General features: G+C 43.5%; 1 protein-coding gene across 1 annotated transcript in view; it reads left to right on the top strand.

Moving 5' to 3' along the window:
• The first annotated feature begins 305 nt into the window (after nucleotides 1-305).
• Nucleotides 306-19,124, top strand: part of cers1 (ceramide synthase 1) — a 33,008-nt gene continuing 14,189 nt past the window's right edge. Inside the window, exon 1 of the mRNA XM_085397519.1 lies at nucleotides 306-1,363. Coding sequence (XP_085253645.1) covers nucleotides 1,115-1,363 — 249 coding nt within the window. The 5' untranslated portion in view covers nucleotides 306-1,114. The remainder of the gene's footprint in view (nucleotides 1,364-19,124) is intronic.

Raw genomic sequence — 19,124 nt, 5'->3', positions numbered from 1 at the left:
GGTGTGTGGATTTGTGTGCCTGAATGTATTAGAGACCGGAAATTCAGACATGAACACGCTTTCTGAATTATCTGTGATGCAAATCGTGCACATGACGCTTTTTTCTTTCAAACACAAAGACAACGGTAATTACGTCACAGCCCCTCTGCTTTTTTTCCCCCCCTTTCTATTTTTCTTCCATTTATTTATTTTACCCGGTTTCTTTTAAGCGTAGCTGGGTTGTCTGTGCGTCTTTGAACGCACCAGTGAGCCGCGCTCACTGGTGCGTTCAAAGACGCACAGAGCTCGTCAAACCCTCGGACACGTTTAGTAGCCAGACGAGGAGGAGGAGAATAAGAGGAGGCGACGGGGCTCCTGGTGGGATGAGAACATCCTCATTCATCCGTTTTCTGAAGCTGGAGTAACTTGTGTTCGTCTGAGACTCGGCCGTGTGACGGGAAGCTGCAGGTTAAACTCAGGAGACGTTATATAAGGCGAATAACGGACCCCGATGAGAGCGCGTGTGACAGCGCAGCAGGGTTTGCCACCATCACCGGAGAAGCGACAGGAGCTTTGGACCTCTTTTTTCACCCCCCTCCCTCTGTGTTTGTGCGCTCAAAGGCGATAAATGCTAATTCATTCAAGTCGCTAGCTAGCTTGGAAGCCCCTGCCAATGCTGCTCCATTCACTGCGGTGTGCGCTGCGATTTCATTTAGCTAGGCGGCTAACCGGGGCGCAGATGAGCTGAGTGCGTAGCGGAATGATTAACAGAAGAAACCTCCTCCAGACTGCCGCTGATGGCTCACATTAATTGTCTGTACTGGCTTCGTAATTTTTCTGCGTGATTCTCGAATCCAGCCGCGCAGTCCGCCGTGTCTGCTCTCATACCTGGCGGGGGCCCTGTATCATTCATAAACTGTCCTGGACGCAAAAGAATGGGCCCCGGTCTTAATTTGGAAAACAAAGAATTAGGCTACTGAAGAGGTTAAGCTGGTTAGAGAGGCTTGCTCTGGCTTCTTTTTTTAAGCACAGCTAGCAAGCTGTTGAACCAGTCAGTCGCCGCGTCTGGACCGCACTGCTCGCTGGTGTCTTTGCCCATATTTTTCTTGCGTGCTGGTTTTTGCGCCTCACCACAATGGATAGTCTTGCCGGGAGCGCCGGGGCGGTTGAAGTGGAGCCCATGCCGGGCTACATAGAGTTCATCACCAGATCCGCCATCGTCATGCTGGACGCATGGAGAGACTGTAGCAGCTGCGGTCTGGAGCTCAGCAAACGGACTTTCCTGGATAACGCTTACATTACCTGGACCGAAATCGCCCTGTTTTTCTTTTGCGCCTATTTGTGGACGAAGGTCAGGAGGGGACTGACAGAAAGTCTGTTTAAGGTGGGTGCCATGCAGTCCCTAATACGCTCGGCTTAGGGATTCTTTCTTCTAATTGAAACAAGTGTGGCCTCCCATCTGTCAGTAGTTATAACGGGAGGCGCACGATGCTCTGTGCAGGCAGGTGGGAGTTTAAGAAGAACTGTCTGGAACCTGTTGCAGGTTTAATACAAAGGAACAAGTTAGAGGAAGGGGCACCTTAAATCCTTCTCAGATAGCCTAACCACAGTGTCAGAAAATATTAACCTGACTCTCAGGCTACCACAAACACAGCTGCAGCGGCGCGCGCAGCTTCCCGTACCGCAGGTTCTCATTTTAGTGCCGTTCAAGTAGGGGACGAAACTGTCCGTATGCTCTCGCAGATGCACACGGTAGCTGCCGCACAGCTTCACAGCGCACGCTCTGAATGTGCACGCTGTGTGCAGAGGAAGACAGGGGGACTCCCAGGGGAAGAAATGTGTGCGTGTTAGATAGCCTTATCTACACGTGCTGGGTGAACAGGTCCAATGGATGCTTGTTAGAAAAATTATTCTAGTTTCACTTTATTTTGGAGTATTTTATTAATGCTGCATGCCTTGTTTCTGCAAGTTTATTATTATTGTTATCCATCCATCCATTCTCTTCCTTTTATCCTTCATCATCATCATCACGGTTATTATTATTATTATTATGTAAATCTTGACTCGTCGTGTTTCTGGTAATTAGTCACAGATTACAACTGTTGTGTTTTAAGGGCAACTAACCATATTATTAGCAAGTGATGCGGATTTCCTGCCTGCGCCTCCCCTCGCTTCTTTCTTTATCACACACACACACACACACACACACACACACACACACACACACACACACACACACCAATCTGCTTTCATAGAGTAGAAATGGTGATTTTTTTAATGTGTGTAACCATGTGCACAGAGTGTCTCTGAGAGCAGCCTGGCAGCATGTGTTTTACCTCTGCGTGTCTCCTGCTGGTCACATACTCAGACTATTCTTTTACTCATCTGAGGCCTGAGCATTTCCATCCGGCCGGCGTTGCCAGGGAGGGGCTCTCTGACCACAGACTGGGCATGTGGTCTCTGGCCAGTTAATCTGCCCGGTGGTGGGGGCGGGGTGTCTACACACATAGATGTTGTGATGAGGATGATTCGGCCAGAGTTGCACACAGGAGCTGAAAGCACTGTGTGCAGAGCCAGATGCTGCCTGTGAATGTAAAGAAGGAGGCCTGTTTTCATTTTTACATTATGCATGTGTGTCAGCGTATGTATGTTTGACTCAATGAAACATATGTGCTACATAATGGGGTGGGGGGGTGGGGGGGGGCTGTAGATGCTGAGTCAAAGCTCAGTTCACTTTTCGAGTTCTTATCAGGGATAAAGAGGATGGGCTCAGTGTTCGTTCAGCCATGTGACTGCTACTCATCAGAAAAGCTCAGCTGGCTGCCAGAGGAGCCCGACGTCCTTGTGCGATGTCTTTCTTAGCAGAATGGGAACAAGCCTCCCTCTCCTGAACTTGGATTTGAAGTAAACGACAGAGCATTTAACCTCGACCTGTTCATAGTTACTCACTCTGTGCTGTTGCTGTGGTTTCTGATTTGGAGTAAAGTGGCTAAACTGTTATACATAAACACACGTCATTAACTTCAGAGCTGATGAGACCCTACGTGCATCAGATACTAGCACAGATGTTAGATGTTTCCTGGTGCTTTTCTGATCGATTAAATTTTATATCTGCAAGGAATAAAGTCACACAAATGAACAGTGCCAAAGCTACATGTAAATGTTAATATACAGAACTGTAGACATATCCGCACATCATTACCAGACAGCAGCGCTTACATTCCTGCACTCTGTGATACTGGCTCATATCGAATACTGTATTTCATACCAGCTTTGCTGCTATTGGGCCAATCAAACGCTACAAAAGAGCAATGAAGATATTAGATAAGAAACCTTTTTCATATCACCATTGTCAAATTTTTCAGTTCAGTTCAGTTCATTTTTATTTCAAACATTTCAAACATGTGCCTTCACAATCATTACAAAATATCATTCCATTATTTGTTTGAAAAGGAGTAGGCTGAAGTATTTACTTATTTGTCCCTACCCCCTCAAGTTTTACCTCTCATTCATTTAATTTTTTTTTTTTTGTCTTAAATTAAACAAACAACATATGAAACATATGAAACATATGAAGTAAAACAAAACATAACATACATAAATCAAAAACAAGAAATTAGCAAGCCCCACCACAGTATAGTTTCTTTCATATGAAAAATACAGAATGTGTATATTTGCAGATACACAAGTTATGGAAAAACAACAAAACAAAACAAAACAAAAAAACAAAAAAGAACCACAACACCATTACCAGCTACATTACCGTCCTGGGTTAACCCCGTTTTCTTCATTCTTATACTTATTTAAAATTAGGTTTTTATATTTTACTTTAAACTGTTTTATGTTTTGACTGTCTTTTATTTCTTCTGTTAGACTGTTCCATAATTTAACTCCTGCAATTGAGATTGACATAGTTCTTAAAGTTGTTCTAGCACTTTGTATTTTTAAATTCCATTTCCCTCTTAAGTTATACCCACCTTCTCTTTCTATGAACAATTTACAGATTTCTTTGGGAAGCAATTTATTTCTGACTTTATACATTATCTGCGCTGTTTTAAGCTTCACCAAGTCTTGGAATTTAATAGCTTGCATTTTGACAAAGAGTGCATTTGTATGGTCCCTGTACCCTACATTATTTATTAATCTAATGGCCCTTTTCTGTATTATAGTTATTGTTTGTGTGTTACTTTTGTATGTGTTTCCCCAGACCTCTACACAGTAGCTCATATATGGCAGTAGTAAAGCACAGTATAAAATGTGCTTAAATTAAAAGTTTCTACATTTTACTAATTTCTAATTGTTTAAATCTGCCTGTCTAATATACAAAGGTCTACATGGTCCGGCGCCTCCACCAATGAGTGATTTTATTAAACAAAAGTCCAGCAGTGTTGCCGGGTCCCGCCTGACTGGAGCCACTGTTAGAGGTGACTGAACTGGCGTTCAGACGGAGCACCTTTTCACAGATGCTCTGTCATATCAGGGAGTGCGTACACTAAAAAGAGTTAGTGTATTACAAAAAGGGAAACAACTATTAGTGTAACTGGTCAGTGCAACATCAGGGCAGTCGGGGCATGTGCAATACTGGGGTTTGCAATATAATTGACGTGTTTCCGTTATTGTCATCTATACTGTCCTCTGTTGTCCACTCTTCTTGTCATTGTTTCTTCTAATATGATGTGATCACTGTTTTCGTCACATGACCTGTAAATAGTGTCTCTGTATGTTTTTACTAACTTGTGTTTAACACCAACCTGCCGGAAGGTCTGCGGATGGAAGTTAGCCCAAGGCTGTAATCTGGCATATTTACATTTGTTAAAATCTTAATTAATATGTATTGCCCCTCTTTCTAAATAAAATAAATAAATAAGAAATAAATTAGGTACTGCAAATATTCCCGTGGCAACAACTGAGTGAACATGGTAAAGATGACGTGCTGAGCATCAGAAAGAGGAAGAATTGTGATTTAAGAGACTTTAAGGTTGTTGCTGATGTGATCAGAGGTCAGAGGTCAGAGGGTGGTGAGACTGCTTCGAGCTGATAGGAAGGCAAGTGACTGATATAACCACTCATTAAGACCAAAGTATGCAGCAGAGCGGTGCTGCGAGTGGTGGTGTAATTGTGGGGGATATTTTCCTGTCACACGTTGTGTCCCTTATTACCAGCAGAGGAGCATTGACATGCAACACAATTCAACACAAAGGCTTCACATGAAAGAACAGAATTGACTGAATTGTTTTCAGTGGAAGATTTTGTGATCTTGTTGCTTTTACATTGCATCAACTAATATTTTGTTTCGTGGACATTTAAAGGTATCGCCTGGTACTCAAGGACATTTTAATGGCTGTTTTATCTTTGCAAAGTAAATCATGGTTAATTGCAGCCCTGCTTTCGCCTCTAACATTAACACCTGTAGATGATGCTTTGACGGATAAAAATAATTAGTTTCCTGTTTTGTTACTTACAGCGCTCCCAGTCCCTTTTGAAGAATGAAAGTTGACCCACTTTACAAGTCTACAGTTACCGGGGTTTGCATTTTTTCACTGTGGAAATCCCAATTATGAAAGCAGAGCAGAATACTGGATTTTGATTGGTGTTTGGCCAGCTTGCCTTGTAACAAAAGCCGAACCTTGTTCCACTTGGATGACTGATAGAAGCACAGAGACACATTCAAAGTTAAAAAGAGGCATCACGCTTTCTGGGAGGCTTTATATTCACAACCTGGCAGTCCGGAGACATTTAGATGCAGCGGCTATTCAGGCACGCGGACAAGCGCATATCTTTTTATGGTGCGTGAACTTTGTGCCTCAAAAGCAAGGAAATTAGGTCAAGGTTGCAAACCTGGCAACAATCCTACGGTGTTGTGTTTGGTGTTTGTGTGAACCAGAAAGATACCAAAGCAGCCTGCACACACGCTACTATCACTTCACGTCACCGAGCCCTTGGGGAGGGTTAGCCGAGCGCAGTGGGGGTGGCACCGAAGCGCATGTGTGGTCGAGTGTTTTTCAGAATGTTTCACATTCGGTTTGGTGTCTGAGGCACAGCAGCACCTTATTAGGTTAAATACAACTTGTTTATAAGGCACTTGAGGTCTGCTGTTGCACAAGATGCTGTAGCGCATCATTAGCACCACGACACCGTTTCAAAGGTGCACGAGACCTGCAAGTGCTGGAAGACTTTTCTTCTGAGGAAAGTGTGACACAGAATAATTACACACGACACCTTCCTGTTTGCACAAACATCTTTGGTTCTGTGTTTACGTGGTTTACACGGATGCTTGTTGTTAGAGTGTGCATTACACTTATCAGGGCGTGTGCTTGTGTTTATGAGAACGTAAGACTTTAAAAACATTTGTTTATGTTTGCATGCATTTTGTCTGTCATTAAGTCCAATTTCAAAACGGGCCACTCCCGACTCCCGGCAGCAAAGGAATGACGACCGGTGTGTGAAATCAGTGAGGAGAGAGAGGAAGGGCGATAGAGGAGTGAGCAGAAGAGAGAAGCGGTGATTAGAGGGAATAATAATAAAAACAATAATCAAGAAATTAATGAAGAAGGAGGCAGGGGAAGGAAGGAAGGAGAGGGGGAAGTGAGCTGAAGGGTGTCATGGCTGGGGCCGAGCCTGCTGACTCAGCAGGCAGCGGCCAATCGCTAACACAAATGTGCGTACACACCCACACGCACGCACATGTTTGTAAAAGCACATGTACCTGCTGTTCACCATCTAAATGCTGCATTAGGCTGCATAGTGTCTGTGTTTTAAAAGTGGTAGTACTAAGTGCTCAGTGGTCAAACTGGGAGCAGGAACATTTGTCTTACACACACACACACACACACACACACACACACACACACACACACACACACACACACACACACACACACACACACACACACACACAGCTTGCCAGCTTCAGCCTTGTTGCAGAGGTTGTCTCCCGTTATCGAGCTGAATGGTTCCTCATCCTCGGCCGCTCTAAATGTGAAAGCAGCCTGAGGTTTGACAAGGTTCCCAACCACAGATCCCAGATCACTTTCCACTAAGCCTCTGCTCATTGTTTTGCATTAGAGCCACAGTGAGAAACCTGAAACTGGACTTGAGGTTGAGGGGAAGCGATATCTATTCAGCCAAAAGTGCCCACTCAGGTGAAACTTGTAGGAAGTGTGTAATTTTGACACTGATTACAAGCAATCGTTATTTGTCGAGAAGTTTTCCTCCCCTCCCCTCCCCTCTAATATATCATCACTTTGCATTTAGACAGGCGGCACCTCCTCCATCACCTGTCACACGATCTTTCTCTCCTGTGTGCTCCAGTGTGTCAGACATCATAAATACACAGCACTTACAGGTGCATTAAAGTGCCAGGCTATCCCCGCTGTGTTCTCCACAGAGCATGGCTGCGATTAATCATCATTTGTCACTGTGCTGGATCAGTACGGATGTTATACGTTATACGTGCACATGTACATTTTAGTCTGAATAATACCAGCGTAGCGTGTTCCTGACAGTGCTCACACATAGTTGAATGTCTGCTCATAGCTCATGTGCTAATAATGGGCTTCACGCACTTGCAGAGTTGGTCCTGCACTGGTCCGTTTCAGCCTAGCGTGCACTCGGCTTCATGCCGACTAGCGCAGATTTTATTTCCTTTGCTTTCTAGATGTTTTCACCTGCTGAGTTTCGTATACCTGCATATGTGTTTTTTTGTTTTGTTTTTTGTCAAGATACTAAAATCATTTGGAACTCCCACACAGCTCCCACACGCTGCCTATCCATCAGTGCCACGCTAACTTCATTTCAGAAACCGAAGCAGAGTTTCTGAAATTAAACCAGCGCAAACCAGCGCAAACCGCTCTGGTCACCACTTCCCAAAAATTGGCCTTTTTCTGCAGACAGAGTCATCACATGTTTGACATTTCATAGCCTGAATTATATAAATAAGTGTCAAATAGATTATTAATGAGTTGTCATTAATTGAGTCCTTAATGTTAACCTCCAGCAGGCTTCAGATTTCTGCAGACTTTCTTCACATTTACTGAATCATCTTGCAGACGACTCTTTCATATCCCAGGATTTAGTGCGACCGTGAGTCTCTGTGACTCCAGACAGAAAAGCACAGCAGATCGTTCATTTGATTTGCAGATAAAACTGGGAGTCGTGTGCAGCTTTTAACAGCGTGCACCAGCAGCTACAGAGCGGGGTCATGCATCAGCTCTGTTTGGTGAGTGTCACGGCGTTCCCTCCGGTTGCCTGGCATGTGTCGTGCGGCCTTGACCGCAGCAGAGTTGCCGTGCCGCTGGCCAGCTTTTTTCTCTTCCCCTTGTTTTCCTCCAGACTGACACAGTGGACAGGCCGCCACTGTGCAATAACACGCTGTCACTCAAGTTTTCACACTTGGCAGATGTCCTTCCTCTAACAAGGACACTTTACAAAAGTGTTTGAGGACTCAGCAGTCATGAGAAACCCCAGTTCATTCGGTCTGCTCATCACTTCGCACGCATTGTTTTTCAGAGCCATCTCTGCAGCACTTGCGTGCTTCATTTGTTCAGTGTAGTTAGGGGGAATCTAAGATCCAGGCATTCTTTGGAGCAGTTTTGAGATGCAATTAGATCAGTTTCTTTACCCCAGTCTCTCTCTCTCTCTCTGTGGGAAACAAACACAGACACAGTCTGTGCTAAATGCGTCCAGAATAGTTTCCTTCTTTAGTCTTTGTCATCCTCTCTTTCAAAATCTCTTCCTCTCCATCCCTCTGTTGCACTCGCCCTTGGATATCTTCTTCTCTGTCTCACCACCCACCATGTGCTGTTGGATTTTATAGCTACACATAGCAAAACTGGAGTTTAGAGCTGGACCTTTATAGGTTCTCACTGACATCTGGCAGTGATTATAGAGGCTGTTCTTACAGGAATAGCCAAGGTGAGTGAGTCAGAGACAGCATGCAGACACCGGCATGTCACGCTTCACCATCCTCTCCAAGACAAATTGTAGCATTACAAACAATATGAACATTAGTGTGTGATAATATTTTTTAAAGTGGATCCATCATGCTAAAGTTTGGCTGCATGGTTTTATTCTTGGACTAACCTTCGAATGACTTACAGCTCAAATTAAGACTTATTTATCTCTCGCGAGGCTTCAGTGGAGCCCATCAGTTCATGCGCTCCTTTTAAGCCAATTTTCTTCTGATTGGCTGCCACGTGCAAATAGAATATTTGAGCAGCAGGTGGGTGGGGCTTCTGCGATGGCCTGAGAAGACCATATAAGAATATTCAATTTCCTTAACATCATACAGAGCCAAGAGCAGAAAAAAAGTTTCTAACCAACCATTTAAAGAGCTTTGAGCTCTTAGTGATCCCGGGCACAAACTGTGGTCGTGTTTGATATGAACATCTGTGTTTAGAACAGACCTGTTGTGTATTTGTCATTACTCGAGAGTCTAATAAAAGACCATGATGCGTTTAGTATCGTGCCCAAGCATACTTCAACATGCAATCCAATTCAGTTTTATTGATACAGCGCCAAATCACAACAACAGTCGCCTCAAGGCGCTTTATATTGTAAGGTAGACCCTACAATAATACATACAGAGAAAAACCCAACAATCATATGACCCCCTATGAACAAGCACTCTGGTGACAGTGGGAAGGAAAAACTCCCTTTTAACAGGAAGAAACCTCCAGCAGAACCAGGTTCAGGGAGGGGCGGGGCCATCTGCTGCGATTGGTTGGGGTGAGAGAAGGAAGACCAGAGTAGGCGGGGACTTGCTCCAACCAGCCTTCTGATTCACAGATGATCCGCTCTTTCTGGCTGCGATCATTTACTGTGACTATAAAATGTGGGAAATTACAAAAAATAAATAAATATGGAAAACTATCAACAGAAAACGTTATTAAATACTGAAGCATTTGAAAGCTAAAGTGGGTGTCTGCACAGGTGTGAGTGGAGTCATATCACAGGTTCTGTCCAAACTAACAATTCAACTAAAGTCGTTATTTCATTTCAACTCCATCATTTATGTAATGAGGTCTCTCTGTGGTAGCTATAAGAATTAATAGTGTCTTTATCTTTCTCAATATCTCGGTGCCACTTTGAAGTACTCCATCCAAGTGTTCTCAGAATGGTTTTTTCAATGACTTCTGTTCATTTTTAATACGCCTGGCCTTTGTGTAGAAGCTGTTTGATATGTTTACGGTGCTTGCATCATAAATTAATCTTAAATAAAAAGGACGAAGTTAGATTTCCACACCGCTCTGGTGCGATTCTTCCTTTGGGGGTTTTGACGCACTTGTGTCTTTTTGTCAGTTGCATGGTTGCAATATGTGGCTTGCAAACAACAACTCTTTTCATTACATCCTGGATACATTAAAGCAGCTACATGAGGGATTAGCACCAGAGCTAGGCTAAACGTTAGCAGCTGAGCTTGGGTATCTTTATGCTGCACACTTGCTTTCACTGCGAATCATTTTACACGTCTCAGACGTGACAACAATCAGTGGTTATAATATGCAGACTGCATAAATAAACTATAAAAGTTCATCAAATGTAAAGTTATGGTAAGTCACCATATGACCTTTCCATTGTAGCAGTTAGCTTTCCTCTGTATTTGTTTAATGATGGTTTAGACCATCATGAGTAAATTGCTGTGATGCACTAACGAACGCCACCTGCAGTGCAGCTACGTAACGAACCATGACAGATACGTTCACGTCCACCTAGAACCACCTGAGGCAAAGACTCTGCAAGACCTCTGGCACCGCAGGAAAGAGTCCCATCTTTCTATTTGCAACGCATCAAACTTGTTCCTCTGTATGGCTGCATGACGCCAATAAGCTCGTATCCAGTGGGCTCACAACCATATAAAACAACATAACTTCCATGTCTGCTAAGTCCTTTGAACCTAGATTCTCTTTTTAATGAGTTAAAAGCGTCGTATAAAAGTCTTTACGACAACAGCCTTGAGCTCCTGATTGCTTTATGGTCTCAATCATTAGTTTCAGATCAGGTTAAATAGAATATTTACATCAGTTACTAACAAATTAGTAGGTCGTTTCACACTCATACATACACCAAAGTGTGCTCAGCTCGAGGACTGTAATTGGACTTCACACTGGCTACAACCGTCAGTGTTCACAGCAAGAATCAACTGTTTACTTACCATCGAACATATTTAATCCAGCCGGGTGTGCTGCTGATACATAATCAATGTTGCTCACTTAACCTCTGAATAAAGCTTTGTCTGATCAGAGTAAATTATTCCATTGAAGACACACACACGCACACATGCATTTTACTATTACAGTCCTTGTGCTGTCACAATATGGTCCATACTGCATTATGAACGACAGCCATATGTCTTCTAGCTGTTAGTTGGAGTATCTCAGCTCTTTGAGTGTGTATGTTGCTTTCTTTGGTCCTTCTGCAGAAGATTCTTGTCCTGTGTTACTTCTAAAGGAGAAAAGTGCCTGGAGGTCAAAGTTTATAGAACAATGTCACAATGTGGGTTTCACTACTGTTACCATAAATCATATTACAGAGACATATAGTATAATACTATGGCATTAAATCATTAGACACAAATGATAACCATGTGACCATCACAGGCTTTATGTTGCTGTTGCCTGTGACAGAACTAATGAAGTAGACTGTATGACACTTATGAAACTGTATTTCTGGGTAGCAGTGTTACATGTTGTTCCTGCTATCGGACAGATCCATAGTGCTTTGTCATTTTTACCAGTTGGATGGACACAGTCCTCTGGTCTATATCAGCTTAGAAACTTTGCTGTAACCTGCTTAAACCTGCTGGTCTGATTGCAAACAGCAAATATGAAACTTGAACCAGCTCCATCTACACTAGAAACGATACTTAATTGTGCAAAACTGCAGAAGCGGTTATATAATTGTCTACTTGTCATTAGGAACCAGGTAGATGAGGGTCAGTGTCATGCAGGACGTAAACACTTCACTTGCTCGGCTTTGTTTTTCTGAGGCAGGTGTAAAAATAGGACTAACGAATGAGTAAAAACTTGGTTATATAAACATAACAACTGTATAATACAAAAAAGAAACTGTTCAGTCCTCTTCCAGTTGAACGTTAGGTCTCAGTCAGCATAGCTGCTAATCTGTTAGTTAGGAAACATAATGCTGCTTCACATATGTAATGATAAGTTAATGATCATTTGTCAGTTAATCTGAGAACAAGCGTCGGCTTATTGGCTCCACTAACAGGCTACACCTCCTCCTAATAGGAGCGGCTGCCTTTTCTCTCCCCATGTCATGTTAAGTTTGACACATTACAATATGTGCTGGAATATAAAACACATACCCTGCCTTACCCATGTCTTATGTCAATGAAATAATAAATTTACTCAGCAGGAAGTGAAACTACAGGTTTATTTTTGCCTCCGAAGTCTCTGGTAGAACACGCTGAACAGATTCAGAGAGTTCCTCATGTTTTATTGTGCCGTTTATAGTATGTATGGCATGCAAACCTTTGTTTAAATAACCAAATCAAGTTGATAATCAGTCAAATTCTGTTCATCCTGAAGTTGTTTCCATTTTTCTGTGTTGAGTGCACCTAAAAACAATAATCATGATTGTGGCGTACTGAAGCCAGCAGAGTCAAATCTTCAGAAATGGCTTTTCCATGCCACACTAATGCACTTCTGCAGCTGTCAGTCACGATTTCTGTTCATTCGCTCAGCTGGAGATGCTGATGGGTTATCAGCGCTCGTCCAATCACGTTCTGGCATGCAAATTAGTTGTTTCACTAGACAGAGCCCTGTCTAATCGTGTGTCTTTAATCAAATCAAGTTGAAATGTTCAGCAGTTTAGGAACCTTCACATGAAAGTTTAAAAACCCATCAGATGCTGTTTGGTCCTGTTAGGCTCACTTCCTACAGATGTATTTAGAATTACAGTATATGTTGTTTCCCTTGAAACAGGAAAATATTTCTGGTGTCCTTCAAAGCCCACATTTGACCTTTCATTTATGGGGCTGAATTCTGAGTTATTTAGTCGGGTCTTTAGGATTTTCTGTAAATTAAAAAGTGAAAGTTTTGTGTTCTACAGTATGCAAACAGCAGTTAAAAGCTTCTGGCCATAGGCTGTAGTGTAGGTGTGAAAACCAGCATAAAAGTACCAAATCAAATGTATGTTTGTAAAACATCTGACTGCCGTAGTGGGAATTGTTCATGTGTGCATCAAGACACATATGTTCCTTCCCTTTGTGATTAATCATCCAGTTTTTTTCCATAAAGTCATTCATGCCGTGGTGAGCTGATTCATCCAAGGCTCAGAGAGAACTGAAATCCATCTCTTTCTGTTTAGTCACATACAAATTAGCAGTTGACTCATTTCCCAGCATCCACGGCTCGCCGTCGGCCTCAGCAGACCTCTGAGTAGGCAGGATATGAATGCATGCCTACAACATACCAACTGGAGAGATTAGAAGACGAGTCAGGGCGCGTCTGTCGCTGTCCGTAGAGAATAGGAGGAGAGAAGGAAGGAAGTGTGAGATGCACCAACAGTGCAGTGCTAGAAACAAATCAGTGACGTTAGTGGTGTTTGTCTTTATCTCCTTGTTGGCCCACAACACTTCAACACATCTTTGATATGACTCGACTTTCACATTACTGGTATTTCCTTTGTTGCTGCTTCACATTAAAGGCCAGCCACTCTTGAACTACCCAGAAGCTTCTAATGAGAACAATAGAGACTGCTAATAATATAAACGGGTCACATTTGCTACACAGTCTCCACTGATTCACTGAGCTTGTCCAATATTTCTTACAAATACTTGTTACATTGTAAAGTTAGTGGGTACATGATGCATCTTAGATTAGAGTCTGTGAAGATTCTCAGTCATCCAGGTCATCGTAGTCAAAGGAGCTTGCAAAGAAAAGCGTCTGGACTTCTTTAAGTTGCTTGAAGACGTTTCACCTCTCATCCGAGAAGCTTCTTCAGTTCTAAGGTCAAATGGTGGAGAGTCCCAGATTTAAACCCAGTGGGAGTAACCCCCCACAGAGGGACAAAGGACCCCTGATGATCCTCTAATCACCTGAGCCAAGGTGTGAAACTGGGTGTGGGTCCCAATCAGCCAGAGTTTCGGGTGTGTTCATTGTGAAACCTGGCCCCACCTTATCATGCGAATTCCTGAGGTCAGATGGCCCAGGATGTGAGTGGGCGTTAAGGCGTCTGGGAAGGGATCTCAAAACTGGATTATAGATGGCAGAGAGTTGGTGTCGTAAACCCCCGCCTCTGTGGGGCCAGGTTTCACAATGAACAAACCCGAAACTCTGGCTGATTGGGACCCACGCCCAGTTTCCCACCTTGGCTCAGGCGATTAGAGGATCATCAGGGGTCCTTTTGTCCCTCTGTGGGGGGAAACTCCCACTAGGTTTAAATCTGGGACTCTCCACCATTTGACCTTAGAACTGAAGAAGCTTCTCGGATGAGAGGTGAAACGTCTTCAAGCAACTTAAAGAAGTCCAGACGCTTTTCTTTGCAAGCTCCTTTGACTCTTAGATTAGAGATTAGAATACGCTGTTGACATGAAATTCACTGAAACAGTTTGAATCTTATCTGTCTGATAGAGTTTGTTCTTGTACGTGTGGAGCCTTCCTTACATATGGAAGCGAGTCCTGGAGTTCCACAGGGTTCTGTGCTGGGACCAGTACATTTTACATTACACATGCTTCCTTTAAGCAATATGATTAGAAAACCCTACATATATTTTCATTGCTATGCAGATGATGCCCAGATAGAAATCAATTATTTAAACTACAGGCGTCTTAAAGACATAAAGACCTGGACGTCTTGTCATTTTCTGACGTTATTATATTCGCCCTAAAAAAAGAAACATTGTATCTAACTACATACTTACTCTGGTTAGTGTTGCGGTGGCCTCCAGCAACACTGCGTGTCCTTCAGTGCAGACATTTAGCTACATTACTTCTAGGCTGGACTATTTTAATTAATCTTCTCTTTGCCTTACAGTGTTAAGTGTCTTTAGGTGGCTGTTGTTGTGATTTTACGTGATATAATTGAATAACTGCATCGCTGTGTAAACTTCAGTTATGTGTAAAGTCCTTATTGCTGTGGTCACTTTTAGATGGTATGAAAAACAAGAAAATGAAGCTCTGTGAGGTCCGTCTAACTTTATGAAATGGTGTTTTGATCTAAGCTGATCCAGTTTAAGGACTCCAAGCAGTGGTTGCTTGATTTTCTACATCCATGGAAAACAAGATGAGCGCAAGATCAACTCACCACAAATATCAAAGACAGGAACAGGAAGTGTAAGCATGCAGAGTGTTCTTAACTAATCAAATCAGCTATACAGGTCAGGCTTTCTAAACAATGCAATAAGTGGAGTGTTTCCAGCTCCTTCTGTCTCTCTGGGCGATAATCTTTATCCCCACTGACAACTGTCCCCTCTTCACCTTGTTAGGAACAAGCAATGACATGGATGGAGTGAGCGAGATGATTTTGTCTTTAGAGAGCCAAATAACCCGAATCAGGTGAGGAGGTGGGCTGGAAGTGTAATGAAAAGGATATTTGGTAATTTCGCATTAAGGTCAAGCCAGTGGATTCTAACCTACTTAACGGCACGAGAAACTTCTACGAGATGGGGTTGCGTAAATGGTTAATCACAGATAAACAGGCTGTCTTTACTCGCATATATATATAGTGTAAAAATCTGGCCATCCCTTGGATTAGCCTTTGCAAATCCTATTTGGCCTCGGTGTGGAAAAAAGATGTAAAGAGCACAGAGGGAATGTGTTACAGAATCCAGTTTAAAGGTGACACTGAGACGGACGCAGTGACGTCAGACTCGCTGAGAGGAATCGAAGCCAGGCTGAAGCAAAGGAATGAAAGAGGTTTAGAGAGAGAGTGCAACCCTTATTGAACAGAGCCACGCATGAGCCAGCATCCTGACTCACTGGCCCAGTTTATCTCCTTATGCAACAGGCCACAGTCCATTCACCTTCTCTCATCACTCGCTTCCAGGAAGTGCAGGGGGAGGGAGAGTGAAGAGGGTAATAAGGGGGTCCTGCTACACTTAAGCTGGGAAAGAGTGGGGAGAAAACCGATAAGGAAGTGGAAGCATAATGGAAAGAGATCGTAAGCCACACTGCAGGGCCTTGCCAGCATCCCTGCATGGTTGCTATGGGAACCAGCCATTTGTCATCAAGTCCCTCTCACACTTCCTCCATATACACTTGTACACTATACGCTTTTCTCCTTCTGTTTTAAAGGCCGGCCTCTCTCTGTGGCAGGGAGAGAAACCACAGAAGGGGACAGAGAGATGAAGCCTCCGGCTAGAGAACGAGTTCAGCCAGAGTCTGTCTGTCAGAGCGAGAGAGGAAGAGGGGGGGGGGAGCTGTTGAGTGGTCGTAGGTCCCAGCTGAGTGTAACTCAAGGCCCTGTCATTTATCCGACAGAGGACGAGCGGATTATCTCAGTGTCCTTGACCCACTATACCCCCGCTCTGTAGGCTGGCACAGAAAACCGAAGGGTAGATGGATGGAGTGGGCGGAGAGGACCCAAAGAGATGGTGGGCTGGGTGGCACGCAGCGAGACAAGAAGGGAGCCGTTGGCAGACTGTTACATAATCTCACAATCTGCATTTGAAACAAATGTTGTGGGGTTTGGGATACTCGAAGGCCAGAAGACCAGAGTATAGAGAGCGCACCTTTCCCAGAATGAATCTTTGGTATTCCCCAAAAACACCAGTGACTCAGTCATAAATCTGCTAACAGCCACTCGATGCTGTTGGGTCATATCACTTTGTTGAGAGTGGCATTGTCAAAAAATAGCCAGCACAGGGGGGCTGCCTTGCTGTGTGCATGTTACAACAAGTACTGAAACCTAATACAAACCAGGAAGGCCAAAGTAATAGATCCCTGCCTGCACGTCTACAAAGAAGCCAATGTTTTGTGGTTGTCATTGTAATCTTGTAGGGATTATACACACTCACCAAAAAATATAACAACTTGGTTTATTATTGGACTTAATACTCAGGATGTAAGGAGCACCAATACACAAAAGGGTATAAAAAAGTAACAACCATCGATTTGCTGTACTGTGAGTTAGAGCCTGAGTCATACAGGAGCTCGCTCTCTCTCTCTCTGTCTATATATATATGTCAGGTGTAGGAGACCAGCTACTATGGAGGCAGAGCTTGACTCTGCACTGCATTAGCTGTGATGTGTACGCTGCTGTATGTGTTGATATTATATTGTATACACAAATATATATATAGGTGAATATCTGTATATCTGAGAAATACCTTCTAGCTATGCTTTGCATTCTGGGATGCAGCAGAGTACACAAGCTGTAGTAACTAGCTGTAAAATGACCCGAGGACTCATTTGGATGAGCGGCGATGTTTGGTCAGATGACCACATTTGTCTTTCGTTTATTTACTTTTGTTGCTCTCGCTGCAGACACATCTGGCCAATAAGCAGACTGAATGTTTGGTTTGTAGCAGCACATTTGGGTTGCTACGAGTGCAGATTTCTTTGTGTGAACAGAAACCAAACCAGACGAAAAAGCTAAAAGTCGTGCAAACTCGTGCATGATTTGGATCAGAGTAAACAAACTATTAGAAGTCAAAAGTTTAAAAGCGTTCAGCTCTTTTTTTAGACTTCCTCTGTAAATAGTTTTGGCTGCTATCAGTTTTTTCTCTTCTCAGCCTGAACAAGAATAGCAGAAAGAATGAAAAGTACTCAAATCCATAGACTCCAAACACAAGATGGACTCTACTCATCAAACTGTGGGACACTTTTCACTCATTGGCTAGCTACATGTTACTGTAATTTTAAAAAAGGACCACGATGTCTTATTTAATACAGTTTTAAAGGACAGATTCAACCATAAACTGAGGCCATAAATCAGAGAAGCACTTCTACGATAGTTTACTCTTCACACCCAGACGTCTGTCTTCCATAAACAGTCTATGCTCGTGTTAGACAGTTTTGGTACAGTCCACAGAAACACATGGTAGTGTTTGTCACTACACGACTGGGACAGACCTTTGGTTGTGTAACCCAGTGCAGAGTCGCTGCAGTGGAAACACAGTGACAGAAATACTGCAGATGACTCAAAACACATGTAATGCATGTGATGTGTGTGTATATATTTATGTAGTGTAGTGACAGACAAGTCTGGGCGAAACAGCCAGAGGTGAATATAACAGATAGGATCCATATTTTTTAACTTTACTTGGAGATGGATCCGGAATGAGGGCGACTAACCAGTGAGATATGAGCTGGTGCTTTTGCTGCAGCCTGTAGCAGACTCGAGTGTTTCAGCCACTGTGAACGTGGGAAAGCTTATTTTTTTGAGTGAATCGAGGGGGGTGTGTGTTAAAAGAGTGTGGGAGGGGGGCTGTGTGCTGACAGCTGGCTTCTATAAATAAATGTCGCAGGCAGGAGGGAGAAGAGGGTAGTGAGAGAGAGCTGGGGGTGAGGGGAGGAGACGGATGGGAGGGCTGATGGAGATGTACTGGAGACTTAAAAGAACGTGGACAGTGTCATGACTTACTCAGCACGCACCGTGTCTCAACCAGTCAGCAGCCCCGGCTGGGGATCGTGTGCCCCGCCCCCCGCGTGCTGCCTGTTCTTCTGAACATGTAACACATAATCTCACATCTGTGTTGCTCCATCAGCTTCTCGTCCTGTTTTGACTCGTGCGTGTGACGCAGACAGACGTCAGACCCAGAAAACAGCAGAGACACAAAAAAGCAGGAGAAGAAGGATAAAAAACCTAAAAACGGGAGTAAAAGTTAGAAACAGCAGCGTCATGCAGGAAAAGCAGAAACCAGAACGCTTTCTAATCTGCAGCCACGCTCGCTCCATTAATTTGTCATGTATGTAAAAGGATCACGGAGCCGTAGACCAGCAGCTCGGTAACAACTGATTGAGATGCAGCGTATCACTGACACAGCCAGCTTTCACTCTGCTGCCTCCTGTTACCGTTTCATTGCTTTCCAGCGCGTGTGCGTGTCGTTTGTGTACGAGGCGGTGAGCTGACTCTGGTTTCCTGTCTTGGCGCAGCTGTGCAACACTAAGCACTTGCCTGTCTGATTAATTTACCTGGTGCACTACTTCACCTACGTGCTGTGCCTTTGTCCACGTCTCTATTAG

This window comes from Rhamphochromis longiceps, linkage group LG23, assembly GCF_057381845.1.
Source record: "Rhamphochromis longiceps isolate RC_006_pf linkage group LG23, R_longiceps_female_GT1.1, whole genome shotgun sequence".
In the NCBI taxonomy this organism is placed as follows: Eukaryota; Metazoa; Chordata; class Actinopteri; order Cichliformes; family Cichlidae; genus Rhamphochromis; species Rhamphochromis longiceps.
This window is presented reverse-complemented; position numbering and strand designations above follow the sequence as displayed.